At 48.6% G+C, this 23151-nt stretch overlaps 1 protein-coding gene across 15 annotated transcripts in view; it reads left to right on the top strand.

The window, feature by feature from the left end:
- ankrd44 (ankyrin repeat domain 44) overlaps nt 1–23151 on the top strand; it is a 312538-nt gene that overhangs the window by 285193 nt on the left and 4194 nt on the right. For 14 of the 15 annotated variants that reach the window (XM_038789101.1, XM_038789094.1, XM_038789089.1 and 11 more), the window contains 2 exons: nt 10379–10461; nt 22945–23036. In XM_038789101.1, the coding sequence (XP_038645029.1) occupies nt 10379–10461; nt 22945–23036 (175 nt within the window). Of the gene's footprint in view, nt 1–10378; nt 10462–22944; nt 23037–23151 lie in introns of those variants that run through there. The other variant, XR_005459740.1, reaches the window with a different exon arrangement.

Genomic DNA, 23151 nt, shown 5'->3' on the forward strand with positions numbered 1-23151 from the left:
CAGCTGCTCGCACCCCTGCGCCACCTGAATGCCAAAATACCAAAAGCTTCCCCCCCAGCACCTTGAACGGCATCTCACCCTATGCCGTCTCCTGCCCCCTCGCCTGAATCACAAAGACCTCACTCTTACCCATATTCAATTTATACCCTGAAAACCGACCGAATTCCTCTAATATTCCCATAATCCCTCTAATCCCCCCAGTGTGTCCAATATGTATAAAAGTAAATCGTCTGCGTAAAACAAGACCCTGTGCGCCCCCCCCCCCCCCCCCCCCCCCCCGTACTATCCCCTTCCAGACCCCCGACGTTCTCAACGGCTCTATAGCTAGGGCAAACAGCAGTGGGGAAAGTGGGCACCCCTGCCTCGTCCCTTGGTGTAACCTAAAATAATCTGATCTCACCCGGTTCGTCCGCACATTCGCCACCGGTGCCTGATATAACAATTGGACCTAGTCCACAAATCCCTGCCCAAACCCAAACTACCCCAGGACCTCCCACAGGTATTCCCACTCCACTCGATCAAAGACCTTCTCTGCGTCCATGACTACCACCACCTCTACCTTTCGTCCCTCTGGAGGCATCATGATCACATTAAGTAACCTCCTGATGTTGGCCGCCAGATGCCTCCCCTTCAGAAACCCCATCTGGTCCTTCCCCATTACCCTTGGCACACAGTCCTCGATCCTTGAGGCCAAGATCTTCACCAGTAGTTTGGCATCTACATGTAGCAGGGAAATAGGTTTAGATGACCCACATTGTTCCGGATCCTCAGCTCGCTTTAGAATGAGGGAGACTGTGACATCGGGGGGAGCACTCCCAGCTCCTTTGCCTCATTGAAGGCCCTTACCAACAGCAGTCCCAGTACCCCAGAGAACTACTTGTAGAATTCCACCGGGTACCCGACCGGACCCGGGGCCTTACCCGATAGCATCGCCTCCAGCCCCTCCACTAGTTCTACCAGCCCAATTGGGGCCCCCAGGTCCTTCACCAACTCCTCAATCATCTTTGGGAAATCCACCTTTTCCAGAAACCGCCTCATCCCTCCTCCCCGGTTGGGGTTCCGACTCGTATAACTTACTATAGAAGGCCCTAAACACCCCGTTCACCCTCACCGGGTCCAAGACCGTATTTCCACCTGTGTCCTTCACTTTCCCAAACTCCCTCGCCGCATCCTGTTTCAACTGGTGCTCTAGCATCCTGCTCGCCTTCTCCCCATACTCATATACCGCCCTTCCCACCCTTCTCAATCGCCCGACCGCCTTACTCGTAGATAATAGCCCAAACTCCATCTGCAGCCTCTACCATTCCTTTAGCAGCCCCGCCTCCAGGGGCTCCGCATATCTCTTGTCCACCTGCAGGATTTCCTCACTAGCCTCTCTATCTCTGCCCACTCTGCCTTCTCCATATGTGCCCGAATCAAAATAAACTCCCCCCTGACCACTGCCTTCAGTGCCACCCAAACTGTACCTGCCATAATCTGTCCTGTGTCATTAATCTCCACATATCCCCGGATGACCTTCCTCACCCGCTTGCACACCTCTTCCTCCTCCTCCGCCAACAGTCCCACATCCAGCCTCCATTGCGGGCGCTGGGCCCCCTTTACTTACTCCTAGGTCCACCCAGTGCAGGGCGTGTTCCGACAGCACTATTGCCGAATACTCAACATCAACCACCCCTGCCAACGTCTTGCCAAACACGAAAAAGTCTATTTGGGAATACACCTTGTGCACATGGGAGTAAAATAAAAATTATTTCGTCCTCGGTCTCCAAATTCTCCATGGATCCAATCCCCCCTCCCTCTCCCATGTGCCCCATGAACCCCCTTAGCTGTTGCTGACACCCTCTCCGACCTCGAGCTCCATCGGTCCAATCTCGGAACCAGGACCGTATTGAGGTCCCCCTCCATAATTAACCGATGAGAGTCCAGGTCAGGGACCCTCCTCGGCACCCGCCTCTTAAATTCAACATCGTCCCAATTAGGGGCATATATGTTCACTAACACCATCGGCATCCTCTCCAGGTTCCTGCTCACCATAGTATCCCCAGAGTCCGCCGCTATACTTCCCACTTCAAACACCCACTTATTGATCAAAATCGTCACCCCCCTTCGTTTTAGAGTCCAATCCCGAATGAAATACTTGTCCAATCTATCCCTTCCTCAGTCTAGTCTGGTCCCCCACCAGGTGGGTCTCTAGTAGCATGGCCATATCCGCCTTTAATCTTTTAAAATGTGAACACAGGGTCGCCCCCCCCCCCCCCCCCCCCCCCCCCAACCCCCGCTGATCAATCCCTCTTGGGCCAGCCTCCAGCCCGCATCCCGCACCTCCTCAGGCCCGCCCTCAGACACCCACCGTCATCGACTCTCCTCCCATTACATTTTAACAGTCCTACCCCTGACAGCAGAAAGTCCCCGCCCCCCAACAACAATCCCTACCCATATCCCCCACTTATCTTCTGCTCACCCCCCCCCACTGCGCGTCTGTGAACTAACCTGCCCAGCTAACCTGGCAACCCCTGTGCATGGCGCCTGGCATGCTACCCCCCACTGATTTCGCCCCCCGCTCAATCATCCTGCTAGTGCAAACAGAAACAACCACTCCCAAGCCCAATCGAAGAGATCAACCCCCCATCTTCCAACAAAGAACAAAAACAACCCTGAAGCCAAACAATGGGCCCAAACACACATTAAATGCAGTGCCAAAGCACCTCCACCAAAGTTCAAAGACCACCTTCTCCTGCCAGCCCATTATCTCTGATAAATTCTTGTTGCCTCCTTCGACCTCCCGGCCTTCGTAGGTCGCCTGACCATGGGCTTCCAGCCTCGCCTCCGTGCAGTCGATCACCGCCTTAATCGAATCGACTTCCCAGGCCAGGTCCTCCAGATTCTCCTTGCATTGCTGGGTGAACTTCTTGTTCAGGAAGCCCACCAGCTGCTCTGTTAACCACTGAGCCGGCAGGGCCGCTCCCTGACCCTCTGCCATCTACACGTGTGTCGCAGGCACCGCACCAACTTTTGCACTCTGTTCCCCTCTTTTGAAACCACGTCTGGCCCTCAGCTCCATACACTAGTGGATCAATCTCTTCTACTAACTCTCCTGCACCTTTTTGCCTCCTCACATCCACCCATTAACTGAGGAAAAGGTCCAATAAAACGTCACAAGCAGGAGCAACCAAACGTGCAACCACTCACACCATGACCGGAAGTCAGTAATGTCATTTTTGATACATTGTTTTTCTATAGATTTGTTTTTCTCAACTTTTTGATTTGGATTGGATTGGATGTTCCTCTTGTCACGTGTACAGAGGTACACTGAAAAGTATTGTTCTGCGTATAGTTGAGACAGACCATTCCATACATGAAAAGAAAATACATAGGGCAATCACAAAATGCACAATGTAAATACATAGGCACAGGCATCGAGTGAAGCATACAGGAGTGTAGCACTACTCCGTAGAGAAGATGTGTGAAGAGATCAGGTCAGTCCAAAAGAAGGTCATTTAGGAGTCTGGTTACAACGGGGAAGAAGCTGTTTTTGAACCTGTTAGTGCATGTTCTCAGACTTTTGTATCTCATGCCCAATGGCAGAAGTTGGAAGAGTTAATAATCTGGGTGGGAGGGGTCTTTGATTATGCTGCCTGCTTTTCCATGGCACCGGAGGTGCAGACAGAGTCAATGGATGGGAGGCAGGTTTGGGTGATGGACTGGGCGGTGTTCACGACTCTGTATTTTCTTACGGTCTTGGGACGAGCAGTTGCCATACCAGGGCGGTATGCAGCTAGATAGGATACTTTCTATGGAGCGCCTATAAAAGTTGCTAAGAGTCAGTGTGGACATGCTGAATTTCCTTAGTTTCCTGAGGAAGTATCGGCACTGTTGTGCTAAATGTTTCTAAAATGTAGGGCAGCACGGTGGCGCAGTGATTAGCACTGCTACCTCACGGCACCGAGGTCCCTGGTTCGATCCTGGCTCTGGGTCACTGTCCGTGTGGAGTTTGCACATTCCCCCAGTGTTTGCATGGGTTTTGCCCCCACAGCCCAAAGATGTGCAGGGTAGGTGGATTGGCCACACTCAATTGCCCCGTAATTGGGAAAAATGAATTGGGTACTCTAAATTTTTTTTTAAAAAATGTTTCTAAAATGTGAGAGAATGTGCGACCTATCAGCTTTGTCATGCCCAACTTCAGATGCGATGAGGCCCCTCATGAGATTTAATGGCCTTGTCACGCCTTGCGAGACCTCGTGAGCTCTTGCGCATTGAGGTCAGAATGCAGATTTGCACATTCAAGTTGGTCTCACTTGAATATTTTTACGCTGGATCTACCCAGTGCCAGAATTGAACGGTTTTGCCTCAGAGAACCTTAGCGGTGCCGTTTGGCACTGGTTTCCACAAACGTGGACCAGGCATACCAGCACTGGGCCCCCTGGGTGGTCAGGTTCTGAGCAGGGGGTTACCCTGGCACACTCAATGCCACCTGGGCATTGTGACACTGCTAGCCTGACACCATGGAAGGGTGCCCAAGTGGTACTACCAGGTTGGCAGGGGCACAGCCAAGGTACCAGATTGACAATGGCAAGGTGCCCAAGTGGCATCTTGCCTGGGCTGGGGATAGGGCCCGGGGGTGCCCTTCTGGGGTGGGATGTTGGATGACCTCCTAAATGATGAATTGGGATATGGGGGGGGGGGGGGGGGGGGGGAGTCCAGAGTTTGGGACGCCATGTTTTGCTGCACTGGTGAGTGGAGCTCTTTAGTGCAGAAAATAAGACTAATTGAGGCCTCGGCAGGGCATTCCTTGCCAAGTCCCAGAAATGAAACATTCCCATTTAATAGCAGGGTCGTTCTCGGCGCTGCAAGCACCAGGAGACACCCGGTTAAACGCGCCTGACATGGGACTCTGTTTCATTTCCGTTAAATCACGCCCAGAATCTTGAAGTTGTTACTGAGCTGAGCAATCGGGGAAAAAGATTTATATTTAGAACATAGAACAGTACAGCACAGAACAGGCCCTTCGGCCCTCAATGTTGTGCCGAGCCATGATCACCCTACTCAAACCCACATATCCACCCTATACCCGTAACCCAACAACCCCCCCCTTAACCTTACTTTTATTAGGACACTACGGGCAATTTAGCATGGCCAATCCACCTAACCCGCACATCTTTGGACTGTGGGAGGAAACCGGAGCACCCGGAGGAAACCCACGCACACGGGGAGGACGTGCAGACTCCACACAGACAGTGACCCAGCCGGGAATCGAACCTGGGACCCTGGAGCTGTGAAGCATTTATGCTAACCACCATGCTACCCTGCTGCCATAGAACATAGAACAGTACAGCACAGTACAGTCCTGTGGGAGGAAACCGGAGCACCCGGTGGAAACCCTTGCACGCACGGGGAATTTGAAGGAATAACTGTTTTAACCTCTACCAGTGTTACTTGTCGCGATTAGATGGAGTTGTCACTTATTCTGTTTTCCATTCATATCAATTTTTAAATTACATTAACATGAATGAATATATGTTTTTAAAAGGGTGTTTCTACTGCGATTCTCTTTTAAAATTTAAGCTATTAAGTCATAGTAGAGATGTTTCTGACAGCATGGATGGAATAGAAACATTCCTACATTATTGGAACTGACAGTATTTGGACATCCACAACAACTGTTCTGAATGAATTAGCTAATTAATATAGTTTGAGTCTATTTTTAGAAAACTATTTCAATGTGAATTTCTTATTTCAGTTGGATCTTCAGGTTTGATATATTGCAAAATTAGAAATTGGTCGCAGTTAAAGTTTTGCTTACTCTTGTCTTGATAGCTTTGTGGGAATGAAATGTTGATTTAATCCTCCTATGTCAGTTCCAAATACTACGTACAAAAGCAAAATTACCATAATATAGGTATTATGGTTCAAATTTGAGCCTAAACTTACTTTATCATGATCCGGCAGGTGGTAAGTTCCAGCAGATGCTAAGTTCACAAACCAAATCGCAAAGGGAATCTTGGTAAACTATCCCAACTATTTTCTATTTATATTCAATGTGAGAAGATACGTGTGCTGACATTAGGAGCCACAAATTCCAGTAACACTGCTGGTGTTTTTAAGTATTAAATTCAAGTGGGCAGCACGGTAGCACAGTGGTTAACACAGCTGCTTCACAGCTCCAGGGTCCCAGGTAAGATTCCCGGCTTGGGTCACTGTCTATGCGGAGTCTGCACGTTCTCCCCCTGTCCGCATGGGTTTCCTCTGGGTGCTCCGGTTTCCTCCCACAGTCCAAAGGTTAGGTGGATTGGCCATGATAAATTGCCCTTGGTGTCCAAAAAGGTGGGGTTAAGTAGGGATAGGGCGGAGGCATGGGCTTAAGTAGGGTGCTCTTTCCAAGAGCTGGTGCTGACCTGATGGGACGAATGACCTCCTTCTGCACTGTAAATTCTATGATTCTATGAAATGTTTATTAACAAAAGAAAAGAAAACTTAAGCACACACTATTACATTTACACAGTTAAAATTAGTCTTACAGAACATTCACCCCCAAAAGATTCCTACTTGGTTAGACTCACAAATAAACATCCCTTTAGCAACAGTCCTTGGAGATATTTAACCTATTTTAAAAATCCAGTAATATTGCCACAAAGCACACACCACTGTCGCTGTAGGGAAGGGGTGCCACGGAGCTTCTTTCTCTCTCTCGCTTAGCTGTGGAAATTCAAGACTTTAAGACAATACCCTGCTCCCTGAAAGACCAGGCAGTCTCTTTTCTAAGCTGGCTGAAACCTGCTTCATTTTGCTTCTTTTCACAGCTCTCTCCCGGAACGGAGCACGCTCCAGGAGATCTTACATGGTCAAACCCTGATACAGCTCCCAATCTTCCTTTAAATATGTTATTTTCTCTTTCAGCTTTTCCCATTGTGCTTATCCTTTTTTAAGATTTACCTTTCCCAGAAAATAAAAATCTTTAAAGTTTCTTCTTATGACCATCGAGTCAAATAATATTTAATAATCGTGCCGTATTTATTTCTGACCTTTTTAAAGTTGCAAATCGCTTTTTACTTCTCTTTGAACTTTTAAAAAATTCATTTTGCGTGACGTGATTGTTGCTGGCTGCGCCAGCATTTATTGCCCATCTCTAACTGCACTCCATTTCAGAGGGCATTTGAGTTGACAATTTAACACAACAAATCTTCTTTATCCCCTATTGCAAATTGCTACCCATATCTTATTTATCTGTAGAAAATCCAACTCAACCTTTTTTGTTTCAAGTGCCTGCCTTTCACACACAGGCCCTTTGATGTTTTGAACCTTGCAGCACAACTTTCTTTAGTTTAATTAAATTAGTCATTCACACATACACACAGACAGATCCCACAATTCTGTTTCACAGAATAACACAACCCCCAAAATATAAAAATACTAAGTTTTCTGCTCAATATGAACACACAATGCATGTGTTGGCCATCGCTTTGCCAGCTATTTTAATATATTCAATCTATTTATTTTAAAACGGCTGACAAAGCAATGACATAGGAATATGTAGGGGGGATCATGTACTAATGTTCGCTCAGACTTCTTTAGCACCTCCTCTACCACCTAAAAGGACAGGGCAGAAATACATGAGAACACCACCATTTGCAAGTTCCCCTCTGTTGCACGTTTTACTTGAGTGTATTACGCGTTTTATTGGAGTGTATTAACACTCCTCCGTTTAAAGGCCGTGTGCTTAACACTACTACGGCTCTGTGTATGTAATTCTGCTCAGGAGTTGCCAGGTACCGTATTTAGACACCTCACAAGTACATCAAGGTCAGGTTCAAAGTAATAAATCTGTACACCGATTAGTAAGTTCAAACGATTGATATTTATTATAACAAATATAATAAATACACATGCATACGCTAAAGAGACTAAGTTACTTCTAAACTAAACGACTAAAATACTTATCTAGACAGGAACAGGCAAGGTCAGGGAGCGAGGCCTTCGTCCCGTTCTTGGTCTGCAGCTCTCAGGGTCTTAAAATCGTCGGGGTCTAGCAAAGTCTGGCTCACGCAGCGATCGTTGTGGTGACACTTACAGTTCGATGGCTGGTGGCTCAACGGCTGGTGATGGAACTGGAGTCAGGATGCGATGTATCAGCAAAGCGATGAAAACAGCAGAGAGCCGGAGCCAAAAACAACAGCCGGAGCCAAACAACAGACCGGACCATGTGCGGGGTCTACTTTTATAGGTCCCCAAAGTCCTTTGCCTCTTCGGGGCGGTTCTCTACCTGCCGTGTATCGATTGGGCCTTCTCCCAATCGATATTTTCCAAACCCCCCAATCTGAGGGTCGCTTCTCGATGGGTGGGGCGGTCTCTATGGTTCTTTGTGATGGATACTATGGTGCCGTTTCGTCTGGGCGTCTACTCAAAAGTATTCATTCATACCTAAATGTTTCTATTGTGTGGGCCTGGATCTGGATCACCTCATTACTATGTAAATCGTTGTTGCCATTTACACCTTTAGCTGAGATTCTGCACCTGGCCACAAACTGGTTTCTGTACGTGCAGAATGCTAATTATCCTTCTGCAAACTGCTTGTCCTTGCTTAGACTGTTTTCTCCCTGCAGCCTTAGCAGTTCTCCATGTTGTAGCCCAGTGTCCATTTTAGGTGGCTACACCTCCAAGGTATTTACCATCCTGCCTTGGAAATGTACCATTGTTCTTTCACTGTCACTGGATCAAAATCTTGGAACTCCCTACTGAGTAACACCATGAGAGTAATTACATCACAAGGACTGTCGTAATTCACCACCACATTCTGAAGGGAAGTTAAAGATGGGAAATAAATATTGGCCTAGCCAACCACATGCACATTCCATGATTGAATAAAATGGAAAAATCTGACTAAGTAATTTCTAAGCTTTCGCTTTTTAAGAGAAGTGTACAATGGTTATTAAAGACGGTAACAAAATACAATCCAAAAGATGAATGTGATTAAATAATTGAAAACCCAGGAAGAATATAACCAAATCTCCATTCCAGTATCTGAGTTCACATGATGATTAGCAATTGTCAGAAACAGTGAGACCAGCCTTCCATGTTACTCCTAAATGAATTTTATCAGAGCTCAAACCTCATTAACCCAGTGAGGCCTAAAGTTCTGTCTGTGAAATAACAATACAAATTACACTACCAGGAGCAGTAGATCACTTTGCACGATGTGAAGAATCATAATATAGTGTTTATGAAGCATTATAGTTGTCTGTAATTGAAATGCAATGAAATATGTGTTAGACAAACTACACAAAGCAACAATCAACCAAAATATGTTTTTTTTTAATTTTCCCAATTAAGGGGCAATTTAGAGTGGCCAATCCACCTACCCTGCACATCTTTGGGTTGTGGGGGTAAGACCCACGCAGACACTGGGAGAATGTGCAAACTCCACACGGACAATGACCGGGGGCCAGGATCAAACCCGGGTCCTCAGCTCCATGAGGCAATGATACCAACCACTGCGCCACGGTGCTCCCCTAAATACGTTAAACTGTATAGAACACTTCAAAAGAAAAGTGATTCATAGTATATTGCAAAAATACTCAACAGTATATCTTCACTTTCCTCTGATATCCTGAGAGATATCAGAGCTTCCCTTCCTTTTTCTTGTATGTTTCTTCTAAATGTGTTCATTCACACTGTGGTATGAATTTAGGGACAATTGTATCCTACAATTTCTCACCAATATCCCCATTATTCATGTATGAATTTGGATAGTGAGTGCTGGGAGCTAATTCTTTCCAATTACCAGGGGCATTGGCTAGCAATTAGAAGCAGAAACCCAAGATGTTCACTGTATGTTTTAAAAAGGTTAACTGAGTTCATACAATAAACATTGTTTTGCTTAAAAAAAAAAGAAGCAGAAACCTATCTGACTTTTTGTTTTTATAAACCAGAAGTGCCGATGCAATGTCCCCAAATGCCATCCTGTCAAAAATCAGCTGACTGACCACAGCAATTGATTATGGAACATTCTGGTGCTGTATGCTGCAACTTTTGGGAAGAAAATTAGAAATGCGTTGCATGTAGAAAATAAAATATTAAATGCCATGTACATAGGAAATAAAATACATTTTATTGGGGCTGCAATAAAATCAGTTTTTGTTTTGGGGAATTTGGTGGAGGTTCAAAGCGTTTGATTCAGCTGAAATTGAAATTGAGTAAAAATTGAACTGAAGAAAGTAGAAATTTATCTGGGATATACCTGAATAAATAGGATCCAAAGCCTTCATGCTGCTAGCCCAGCATATAATCAAGAAAACTTTCTTAAATGAATAAAGCTTCAAAGTATGATAATGGTACATATAAAATATGCACAGAATTTAATATGAATTTTGCTAATTTCTGGCAGGGTCATGAAAAATGTGCCTTGTTCATCCTTGAGAAGATGGATGGTGCAAGCTTTATTAATGCAACAAACAATGCACTGCAAACGTAAGTAGTAATTGCTTCTCAGTAAATTTACTTCTTTGAAAAAATAATTGTAGCTATTTTGGAAAGGGAAATTTTCAGAATACAAATGGTGGCACAGTGGTTACCACTGTTGTCTTACAGCGCCAGGGACTCGGGTTCAATTCCCACCTTCAGCGACTGTCTGTGTGAAGTTTGCACATTGTCCCCCATTCTGTATGGTTTTCCTCTGGGTGCTCTGGTTTCCTCCCTCCATCTAAAGATGTGCAGGTTAGATGGATTGGCCACACTAAATTGCCCCTTAGTGTCCAGGGATGTGCAGGTTAGATTATGGGGATAGGGTGGGGTGGGTGGGGCAGTGAACCTGGATAGAGTGCTCTTTCAGAGGGTTGCTGCAGACTCAATGGGCAGAATGGCCTCTGAGCAATCGAGATTCTATTCAAACAAACTCAAAAGCGCGTAGGAAATCTTTACATTGGGCAGCGGTAACACTTGTAAGCAGAATTAGATTGACTTCCATGTCAAGGTTTGTACAGCAAGATGTACCAGCTTGATATTATATTTAACGCCAAAATAAGCTTCTGACTGTATAGCCATTTTATGACCAAGACTGTCCACGATCAACTCTGCCCTTGTGTCAGCTGCTGTTGAAACCCTTATCCATGCCTTTGTCATCTCTAAATTTGACTATTCCAATCCTCTTCTGCCCTTTTTCTTTATTTTTAGCAAATATTTTAGAAAGGCATTTATAATTTTAACATTTTAAACAGAGATCCAACAAACAAAAAACCCACAATAACGTAACCATTTTCCCCCAAGCCTATACCCTAACTATCGTGGTCCACCTTCCCAATCCCCTCCGCCCCTTGCTGACGGTCAATTTTCCTTGAAGAAGTTGATGAACGGCTGTCACCTCCGAGCGAACCCCTGTAATGAACCCCTTAAGGCGAACTATTTTCTCCAACCTAAGAAACCCTACCAAATCACTGGCCCAAACACCCGACTTTTGAGGCTCTGAGTCCCTCCAACCCAATAGAATCCATCTCTGGGCCACCAGGAGGGCAACAGCCAAAACGTCAGCCTCTCTTTCCAACCCCCGTCCCCGGGCTCCCGGATCTTCCAACACTCCAAATATTGCCACCTCTGGACTCTGAGTCGCCCTCCCTTCCAGGACCTCTGACAGGACACCCTGCCAAAAGCCCCTCAACCTCTGACACGCCCAGAACATATGCACGTGGTTCGCAGGACCTCCGCCACAGTGTCCACACCCATCCTCCTCCTCCTCAAAAAACCTGCTCATCCAGGCCACAGTCATATGAGCCCTCTGAACCACCATGAATTGGATCAGGCTAAGCCTGGCACACAATGAGGATGCACTGACTCTCCTCAGGGCCTCCTCCCATAGCCCGACTTCCAACTCTCCTCCCAACTCTTCCTCCCACTTCCTCCTCACCTCCCCTACTGGAACTCCTTCCCACTGCATCAGTTCCTTATACATTTCCGAGACCTTCCCCCTCCCCAACCCCTGTTTTTGACATTACCTTGTCCTGTAGCCCCCTTTGTGGGAGGCGCGGGAAGCCTGGGACCTGCCTCCAAATAAAGTCTCACACTTGCAAGTATTCCCATCTGGCAACTCAAACTCCTCCTCTAGCTCCTCCAAATTTGGGAAACCCTCCTCAATAAAAAGATCTCCGAATCTCTCGATCCCTGCCCGCTGCCATCTCCTAAAGCCCCCGTCCATCCTCCTGGAGTGAACTGGTGGTTGTCACAGATCGGTGACCATACCAACGCCCCCTCCAGTTCCATGTGCTGAATCCATTGTTCCCACACCCTCAGGGGAGGCTACTACCACCGACCTTGTGGAGTACCGAGCCGGCGAGAACGTCCTGCCCTTTTTCTAACTTGCACCAAATCCTGCATACCCAAGATTTCTATGCACATGTCCTACATTAGTTCCTGGTCCAGCAACAGCTTGATTTTAAAATAATAATTGTTTTCAAATCCCTCCATGGCCTTTACTATAACCTCCTCCTGAGATCTCTATGCTCCTCCAATTCAGGTCTCTTGCTCATCCCCACATTTATTTATTTTTAAAAATAATTTTTATTGGAATTGTTTGAAAAGTATATATCAACAGAACAATAACAATAATAAACACCCCCCCGGCACCCGTAACAACATATATAACAAACCCCCCTACCCCCCCCCCCCCCCCCACCCAATAAACAACAAAATAAATTAACAATAAGCAAATTAACTTAAACACTATCCCCCTAAGACCGCCCCCCCCCCCCCCCCTCTCCAGGTTGTTGCTGCTGCTGACCTAGTTCCTTATCGTTGAGCCAGAAAGTCGAGGAAAGGCTGCCACCTCCTAAAGAACCCTTGTACCGAGCCCTCAGGGCGAATTTGACCCACTCCAGCTTAATGAATCCCGCCATGTCATTGATCCAGGTCTCCACGCTCGGAGATCTCGCATCTTTCCACTGCAGCAAGATCCTCCGCTGGGCTACTAGGGACGCAAAGGCCAAAACATCGGCCTCTTTCGCCTCCTGCACTCCTGGCTCCACTCCAACCCCAAAAATCGCGAGTCCCCAGCCTGGCCTGACCCTGGATCCCACTACCCTCGACACCGTCCTTGCCACCCCCTTCCAGAACTCCTCCAGTGCCGGGCATGCCCATAACATATGGGCATGGTTCGCTGGACTCCCCGAACGCCTGACACACCTGTCTTCGCCCCCGAAGAACCTACTCATCCTAGACCCGGATATGTGGGCCCGGTGCAGCACTTTGAACTGGATGAGGCTAAGCCTCGCACATGAAGAGGAGGAATTCACCCTCTCCAGGGCGTCCGCCCATGTCCCCTCCTCAATCTGCTCCCCCAGCTCCACCTCTCACTTAGCCTACAGCTCCTCTACCGACGCCTCCTCCACCTCCTGCATCACCTGGTAGATGTCAGACACCTTCCCATCCCCGACCCACACCCCCAAAAGCACCCTATCCCTTACCCCCCACGGGGGCAGCAAAGGGAACCCCTCCACCTGCCGCCTAGCAAACGCCTTGACCTGAAAGTACCTGAACATATTCCCCGGGGCGAGCTCAAACTTCTCCTCCAGTTCACCCAGGCTCGCAAACCTCCCGTCAATGAACAGGTCTCCCAACTTACTAATGCCCGCCCTGGACCACCCCAGGAACCTGCCATCCATGTTCCCTGGGACAAACCGGTGGTTCCCCCGCAGCGGGGCCTCCACCGAGCCCCCCACTTCCCCTCTGTGTCGCCTCCACTGCCCCCAAATTTTGAGGGTAGCCGCCACCACCGGGCTAGTAGTGTACCTCGTTGGAGGGAGCGGCAACGGCGCCGTTACCAGTGCCTTCAGGCTCGTGCCTCCACAGGACACCATCTCTATCCGTTTCCATGCTGCCCCTTCCCCATCCATTACCCACTTACGTACCATCGAGACGTTAGCCGCCCAATAGTACCCAGAGAGATTGGGCAGCGCCAGCCCCCCTCTATCCCTGCCCCGCTCGAAAAAGACTCTCCTTACCCTCGGAGTCCTGTGCGCCCAAACAAATCCCAGAATGCTGCTGTTCACCCTCCTAAAAAAGGCCCTCGGAATGAAAATGGGGAGGCACTGAAACAAAAACAAAAACCTCAAGAGCACCGTCATTTTAACGGACTGTACTCTACCCGCCAACGACAACGGCAGCATGTCCCTCCTTTTAAATTCCTCCTCCATCTGGTCCACCAATCTAGTAAAATTAAGCTTGTGCAGAGTCCCCCAGCTCCTAGCCACCTGAACCCCCAGGTACCTAAAACTCCTCACTGCCCTCTTTAGCGGGAGCCTACCAATCCCCTCCTCCTGATCTCCCGGGTGTACAACAAACAGCTCACTCTTGCCCAGGTTCAATTTATAGCCCGAGAAACTCCCAAACTCAGCAAGAATCTCCATCACCTCCAGCATTCCCCCCACCGGGTCTGCTACATACAGCAGCAAGTCGTCTGCATACAGTGACACTCGGTGCTTCTCCCCACCTTGCACCAAACCCCTCCACCTCCCCGACTCCCTGAGAGCCATGGCAAGAGGCTCAATTGCCAACGCAAAAAGCAAGGGGCCAGGGGGCACCCCTGCCTCGTCCCACGGTGGAGCCTGAAGTACTCGGTGGTCCTCCCATTTGTCACTACACTCGCCATCGGGGCCTCGTACAGCAACCTCACCCATTTAATAAACCCCACCCCAAACCCGAACCTCTCCAACACCTCCCACAAGTACCCCCACTCAACCCTGTCAAAGGCCTTATCCGCATCCAATGCCACCACAATCTCCGCCTCTCCTTCTGCTGCCGGCATCATTATCACATTTAGCAGCCTTCGCACGTTAGTGTTCAGCTGCCTCCCTTTTCGCAAAACCCGTCTGATCTTCATGTACCACCCCCGGCATCCAGTCCTCTATTCTAGTGGCCAAGATCTTCGCCAGCAACTTGTCGTCAACATTCAGCAGTGAAATTGGCCTGTATGATCCGCACTGCAAGGGGGTCCTTATCACGCTTCAGGATCAGGGAAATCAGCGCCCGAGACATCGTCGGGGGCAAAACACCCCCTCCCATGCCTCGTTAAAGGTCCGAACCAACAGGGGGCCAAACAGGTCCGCGTATTTCTTATAATATTTCAACCGGGAACCCATCCGGTCCCGGCGCCTTCCCCGACTGCATGTGGCCAATCCCTCTGACCAGCTCCTCCAACTCGATTGGTGCCCCCAGTCCCTCCACCTGCTCCTCCTGCACCCTTGGAAATCGTAGCCTGTCCAAAAAGCTCTCCATTCCCCCTCCCACCACCGGCAGCTCCGACCGGTACAGTTCCCTGTAGAAGTCCCTAAAGACCTCATTGACCTCTGCCCCCTGCCGCACCTCATTCCCACCCCTATCCTTCACTCCACCAATTTCCCTAACCGCGTCCCGCTTACGAAGCTGATGTGCCAGCATCCTGCTCGCCTTCTCTCCATACTCGTAGACCGCTCCCTGCGCCTTCCTCCTCTGTGTCTCCGCCTTTCTGGTGGTCAACAAATCAAACTTGGCCTGCAGGCTACGCCGCTCCCCCAGCAATCCCTCCTCCGGGGCCTCCGCGTACCTCCTATCCACACTCAACAGCTCCCCCACTAGTCTCTCCCTCTCCCTCCTCTCCCCATGGGCTCGGATGGAGATCAGCTCCCCCCTAATCACTGCCTTCAGAGCCTCCCACACCATCCCCACCTGGACCTCCCCAGTATCATTGACCTTGAGGTACCTCTCGATACATCCCCGGACCCTCCTACACACCTCCTCATCGGCCAACAACCCCATGTCCAGACGCCAAAGCGGGCGCTGATCCCGCACCTCTCCCATCTCCAGATCCACCCAATGCGGAGCATGGTCCGAAATCGCAATAGCCGAGAACTCGGCCTCTTCCACCCTCGGGACCAGTCCCCTACTCAGAACAAAGAAATCAATGCGGGAATAAACCCTGTGCACATGGGAGAAAAAAAGAGTACTCCCGAGCCCTCGGCCTCCCAAACCTCCAGGGATCCACTCCTCCCATCTGGTCCATAAACCCCCTCAACACCTTGGCCGCGGCCGGCCTCCTGCCTGTCCTTGAACTAGAATGATCCAGTAGGGGATCCAGCACCGTATTGAAGGCCCCCCCCCCCATGATCAAGCCCCCCACTTCCAGGCCAGGAATGCGGCCCAACATACGCCTCATGAAACCAGCATCATCTCAATTTGGGGCGTACACATTTACCAACACCACCTTCTCCCCCCTGCAGCTTACCGCTCACCATCACATATCTGCCGCCGCTATCAGCCCCCACCTCAGACGCCTCAAACGCCACCCTCTTCCCCACCAGGATCGCCATCCCCCGGTTCTTCGAGTCGAGCCCTGAATGGAAAACCTGCCCCACCCAACCCTTCCTCAGACCGACCTGGTCCGCCACCTTCAGGTGGGTCTCCTGGAGCATGGCCATGTCCGCCTTCAGCCCCTTCAGATGTGAAAACACCCGGGCCCGCTTAACCGGCCCATTCAACCCCCTCACGTTCCACGTAATCAGCCGGATCAGGGTCCCCCATCGACTAGCCATAGCCCATCGACTGCTCGCCCCTGGCCATCACCCATTCGGCCCGTTTCCCACGGCGAGAGAACCTCCCCCCGACCCACACCAACTCCTCCCTGGCCAATCCAGCAGCAACCCGGTATCTCCCCCCCCCCCCCCCCCCCCCAACAAAGGCTAGGACCCCTCCTAGCCGCGACGCTCCCTCCACAGTACTCCCGTGAGCCAGCTGACTTCTGCTGACCCCGGCAGCTCCCGCCCTAACTCCGACTCCTCCCGATATGAGGTCACCCCTGCATCAGCTCCTTGACACCGCTTCAGCGCGGGAAAACGGATCTGATAGCCACGCCCCTTGCCACCAGCTCCACCCCCCTCGTCCCGCAACGCGGGAAACCAGAGAAACGCCCACGCTTTCACACTGCCCCACCCCACCCCCCCAACACAGCTCCCAAACAGCAGTCCCAACCCATCCACCAACTCCTTACAAACAAAAACACAGATAACCACAAACCCCAATACCCCCATTAAAACACAAAACCATAACCAACATCATCCGAAAGCGAGAGAAAGAACAGAAACAAACAGAATAACCAGCAACAGCATAAACAGTGATACAGAAATAAAAAAAACTCCCACAGCCCCCAATCTCTAGTTCGAGTCCAACTTTTCAGCCTGCACAAAGGCCCACGCCTCCTCCGGGGACTCAAAATAGTAATGCCGGTCCTTGTAGGTGACCCACAGGCGCGCAGGCGGCAGCATGCCGAACTTCACCTGCTTTCCATGGAGCACCGCCTTCATCCGGTTAAACCCCACTCCAGTCCTGGTAGATACGCACTACCGAATTCTCCCACTTGCTACTCCTCACCACCTTGGCCCATCGCAGAACACACTCCCGGTCACTGAACCGATGGAACCGCACCAGCACCGCCCGCGGGGGTTCATTCGCCTTAGGCCGCCTGGCCAGTACTCTGTGGGCCCCCTCCAGCTCCAGGGGCAGATGGAAGGATCCTGCCCCCACCAGCGAGTTCAACATCACGGCCACATAGGCCGGCAGGTCCGACCCCTCCAGCCCCTCCTCGAGGCCCAGGATCCGCAAGTTCTTCCTCCGTGATCGAAACTCCATCTCCTCGAACCGATCTTGCCACTTTTTGTGAAGCGCCTCGTGTATCTCCACCTTCCCCACGAGGGCCGAAACCTCGTCCTCGCGCTCAGAGGCCTGCTGCTGCAACTCGAGTATCGCTGCACCCTGGGTTGTCTGGGTCTCCAGCAGCTTACTAGTTGTTACCTTCAGGGATTCCAACAACTCCCCTTTCAGCTCTGTAAAATAGCGCAGAAGGGCCGCCTGCTGCTCCTCCGCCCACTGCCTCCACTCCTCAGGGGCTCCACCGGCCGCCATTTTGTCCACCTTCCCCCGCTTTTCCAGGGGAGCTGCTGCCGTTTTTCTCCTCGCCTCACTCCGAGTCCGCACCATAAATCCTGGGGGGTTTTGCTCCAGACCCCTTTATCCACCGGGAATCGTCGAATCAGCGCCGTTTGGGGCTCTTAAAATAGCCCACAAGTCCTATTAAAGCGGGAGCTGCCAAACGTGCGGCTTAGCTCCACATAGCCGCAACCGGAAGTCCTCGTTCATCCCCACATTTAATTTCTCCACCATTTACGGCCTTCTGCTGGCTGGGCCCTAAACTCTCGAATTCCCTCCCTAAATTTCGTAGCCTGTCTGTCTACCTCTCTTACTTCTTCTAAGATACTCTTAAAATCTAAATCTTTAGCCAAGCTTGGGTAGTTTCTCAACATTAACGGTGCAGTATAAATGTAAGTTGTTGTTGTCATTGTCCGATAAATGTTCTTCCTTCCAGAACATTACTGTCATTTTTTTTTGTAGTTTTCGTCAGACCCATGATGAATATGGGTATTGAGGGTGGGGTAGAAAATTAAAAAATTATGCCGTAGTGATATCTGAATGTTGCATATGAACATGCAAAATAGGAACAGGTGTCGGCTACTCAGCCCTTTGAACATCCTCCACCACTCAATAAGATTGTAGCCTCAATTCCACATTCCCACTTATCTCTGATATCCTTTCACCCCCTTGCTTCCTACCTGTGCCTTAAAAATATTCAAATACTCTGCTTTTGTGGAAAAGGGTTCCCTGGACTGACAACCCTCTGAGAGAAAGAAATTCTCCTTATTTCTGTCCTAAATGGCTGACCCCTTATTTTTAAATAGTGAGCCGCCAGTACAAAGTTCTCCCATAAGAGAAATCATCCTCTCCACATCAATCCTTCAAGGCTCCTCAGGAACTTGTATATTTCGATTAAGTCTCCACTTAGTAGTCTAAATTCCAGCTGGTACAAGCCTAACCTGTCCAATCTTTCCTCATTAGACAACCTGCCCAGTCCAGGTACTGTATTAGTTTAGTAAACTTTCTCTGAACTGCTTAAGGAGACCAATACTGCACATGGTACTCCAGATGTGGTCTCATCAGTGCCTTCTGTAACTGAAGCATAGCCTCCCTACTTTTGTATTCAATTCCCCTCACAACAAATAATAACATTCTAATAACCTTTCTGATTACTTGCTTGACCTGCATACAGGCCTTTTGCGATCCATGCATTTTGAGATCCCTCTGCACCTCAGAGCTCTGCAAACACTCACTGTTTGGATAATATGCTTTTTTATTTTTCCTGCCTTAATGGATAATTTCCCACTTTCCCACATTATAATCCACTTGCCAGATCTTTTCCCTCTCATTTAACCTATCTATATTCCTTTGCAGCCTCCTGTGTCCTCTTCACATCTTACTATCCTACGTATCTTTGTGTCATCAGCAAGTTTAGCAATCATACCTTTGGTCCAAGTTATTCATATAAATTGATCTCTAGCACACCATTTGTTACATATTGCCGACCAGAAAAATACCCATTTATACCTCCCCTGTTTTTAAAAATGTATTTTATTACAAACATGTATAAAAACAGTTTACAGCAAGTAAACACCCCAAGATACATACTTCCCAGTAATCAACTTATACAGTCTGTGCAACATTTTCCCTTTTTCACCCCCGCGGCGAACAGCTCCTCAAACACGGTCACAAACAACCCCCACCTTTTCTCAAACCTATCTGAAGAGCCCCATAACTCATACTTTATCCTCTCCAACCGCAGGAAGTCGTACAGGTCACCAAACCAAGCCGCTAACCCCGGTGGCGATGTTGACCACCACTCCAGCAAGGTTCACTGCTGTGCAATCAGAGAGGCAAAAGTCACGACATCGGCCTTCCTCCTCTCCATGAGCTCCGGGTTCTCTGAAACCCCAAATTCCCCCCCCCCCCCCCCCCCCCAAAGAATCTTTCCAATTTTTCACAACCTCAAAACATGTGCGCGTGATTCACTGGTCCCCGCCCACATCTCTCACAATCATCTGCTATTCCTTAGAAGAACCCACTTATTCTCGCCTGAGTCATATGCACTCTGTGCACCACCTTAAACTGTATCAGGCTCATCCTTGCAATGGAGGAGGTCCCATTTACCCTGCGGAGTGCCTCACTCCATACTCTCCAGTTGATCTCCCCTCCCAACTCCCCTTCCCATTTCGCCTTGATCTTCACCACCTGTTCACCTCCCTGCTCGCCCAACCACTTGTATATATCCCCAATTCCTCCATCCCCTTCCACATCCGAAAGCAGCAGTTGCTCCAGTGGGGTGTACCCCGACAACCTAGGGAACCCCCTCCAGACTTTGCACGCAAAGTCCCTAACCTGCAGATACCCGAACTCACTACCCTTCGGCAGCTCTACCTTCTCCCTTAGCTCCTCCAGACTGGCGAACCCTTCCTCCAAAAACAGATCCCTCACCTTGATCAACCCCACTTCCTTCCACTTTCTGTATACACTATCATCCCTCCTGGCTCAAACCAATGATTCTTGCACAGCGGCATGAACACCGACATCCCCTCCGCCCTAAAATGTCTCCTCAACTGATTCCAAATCTTCACCATGAACTGCACCACCGGGCCCCCTGAATACCTACTCGTGCCACTGGCAATGCTGCCATCACCATATCACTCAAACTGGACCCCTACAAAATTCTGCCTCTATCCTAACCCACTGTACTCCATCTCCTTCCCACCATCACCGCACCTTATCCACATTCGCCACCCCGTAATCATGAAGCAGGTTCGGCAACGCCAACCCTCCCTGCTGCCTTTGTAGCAGGGTCCTCGGCACCTTCCCTGCCCATACAAAGTCCAAAATAATTGTGTTGAATTTCCAAAAAAAGGCCTTTGGTATAAAGATTGGGAGAGCCTGAAAAATAAGTGCACTGTTTGACCCGGATGGTGTTGAGCTTGAGTTTTGTTGCATGAGAATACCACGATATTCATGTTTCCCTCCAAATCACACACCATCCTGACTTGGAAATTGCATTTCCTTCATCGTCCGTTGCTGGATCAAAATCCTGCAATGACCTACCAAACAGCACTGCACTGGATCAAGAAGGCTCACCACCACCTTCTCGAGAGTAATTAGGGATTGTCAATAAATGCTAGCCTAACCAACAATTCCTACAATCCATAAATGAATAAAAAACTGTTGGAGAGGAGAACTTTGGACTGTAGACTCTGTTGGATGTTCCTTTGTTGTGTCCTGATTCAATGCTTGGGTCAGAGCTGAGTGATCCTTTCAGATTGTTTTTTATTCATTTTAACTAGTTCACTAAACCATTCTTTTCAATTCATTCTTGGGATGGGGATGTTGCTGGCTTGGTTAGCTATTATTGCCCATCTCTAATTGCCCTTGAGAAGGTGATGGTGAGTTGACTTCTTGAATCGCTGCACTCCACGTGGTAAGATACACCCACAGTGCAGGTAAAGAAAAAAAGCACTTATTCAGCCTGGAGCTGCATGTCAACTAGGTCGAGTGAGGGTACCAGGTTTCCTTCTCCAAAGGCCCTTATTGAATCAATTGAATTTTTACGATAATCCAATAGTTTAGTGGTCACCATTACGAATACCAGCCCTTTGTTTTACTCTGTTTTGTTTTAACTGAATTCAAATGGTGGAATTTGAACTCATGTTGACTGGATTCTTATGTCAGGTGTCTGGTTTAGCAGAACATAACCTCAATGTTACTGTTCTGGTAAGTCAATAACAATTTCAATTATTTAGAGCTAGATTTTTGGCCCCTACTGGCACCATGATCACAAGCAGCCAGGGCCAAAAATGAGTCCCACCAGGTGGCATGCCTGTTCCCTAGGTTCATCCTTCCTCCAGGCCATTTGTGCAGAGGCGGAATTGGGACAGAAAGGTTAATCCAATTATTTTGATCAACAAATAACGAATTACAGAAAAGCTAATTCACCACACACAAGGTGGATAGCCAATTGAGCTTGTTAAGGACCTAATTAAGTCCAAATGAAATGAGGTTGGTCAGAATTAAGGCAGTTTCCCTTTAAGGGATTGTCCCTTTAATTTGTTCTGCAGTTTATTTGATGTAGTTTAATTGGTTATTTATGTTGATCAAAATAGTTGGAATTTTCCAGTCAACCTCCTTTTTCTGCACCAGCTAGGGACCAGTTTAGGTGCTTGGAGGTAGTACACCACAAATACCCAAGGGTCCAGCAACCCAGGCGAGCCTAGAGACTCGCCCTGCCTGGAAGGCTGTGAGAACTATAAGAAGTTGCCCAGGAGAGGAATTCTCCCCCCACAGTGGTGGCCTGTTGCTGAATTACTTTAAAGTTTTTTTAAAAGTTTGGCGAGGGGATGCCCCCATATTTAAGCACCCAGTTTGTTACTTACATTCCATTACAGCTTGCTGTTCCCCTCATTCTGGAAGGGCTCTGGTCCTTCAGGTTTGAGACCATACCACTGCCTTAACTGATTGGAGAACTTGTCTCCATGCCAGTTAAGGGGGAGGGGGTTGTGGTGGAGGATGGGGGAGAGATGCGTGGAACGGACCCATGAAAACCCAATGAATTACCATTTCCTCCACCATTAGGGATAGGTTCAGGACCCAGAACCAGTCCCAATTTCTGTTTCCCACCCCCAGGGAGAATGTCCAGCCTATAGCTTTAATATAGTAACTATCCCAACATGCGTCACAGGGGTCTTGATGCTGATTTGTCATAAAGAGTTTTGGAGCAAGAGGTGTTGAAGCTTTTGGAGGATAGCAGAAGGTCATACATCGGAGCTACTGCCTGCTTACACAATTACTGTCTCACTTTGCCATATGCTTTGCTAATCCTGATTGTTTAGATGTATTTAGTTTACCCATTCTCCCACATGGCGGTGCTGATTTGTCACCCATCTGTATTTAAAAACTCATGACAGATCAGCACCACTCGAGTAAGAGATTAGGTAAACATAAAGTTGGTCAATCCTTATTGGTTACTCAAAAAATTGATTCTATGGTAACATTTTAAATGTACATTTTCAGACCTCTTCACATAGCTGCTCGGAATGGGCTCAAAAAGGTGGTGCATGATTTACTAAGCAAAGGAGCAAGTGTTCTTGCTGTGGATGAAAATGGTGAGTATGGTTAACTTACCTCTAATGTTGCTGCACTTGATTTATTCAATACCCTATCAGAAGTAACAATTTAATACTACAACACTTCTAAAAGTCTAACTGAAAGCACTCTTAA

Source organism: Scyliorhinus canicula, chromosome 2 (assembly GCF_902713615.1).
Source record: "Scyliorhinus canicula chromosome 2, sScyCan1.1, whole genome shotgun sequence".
In the NCBI taxonomy this organism is placed as follows: domain Eukaryota; kingdom Metazoa; phylum Chordata; class Chondrichthyes; order Carcharhiniformes; family Scyliorhinidae; genus Scyliorhinus; species Scyliorhinus canicula.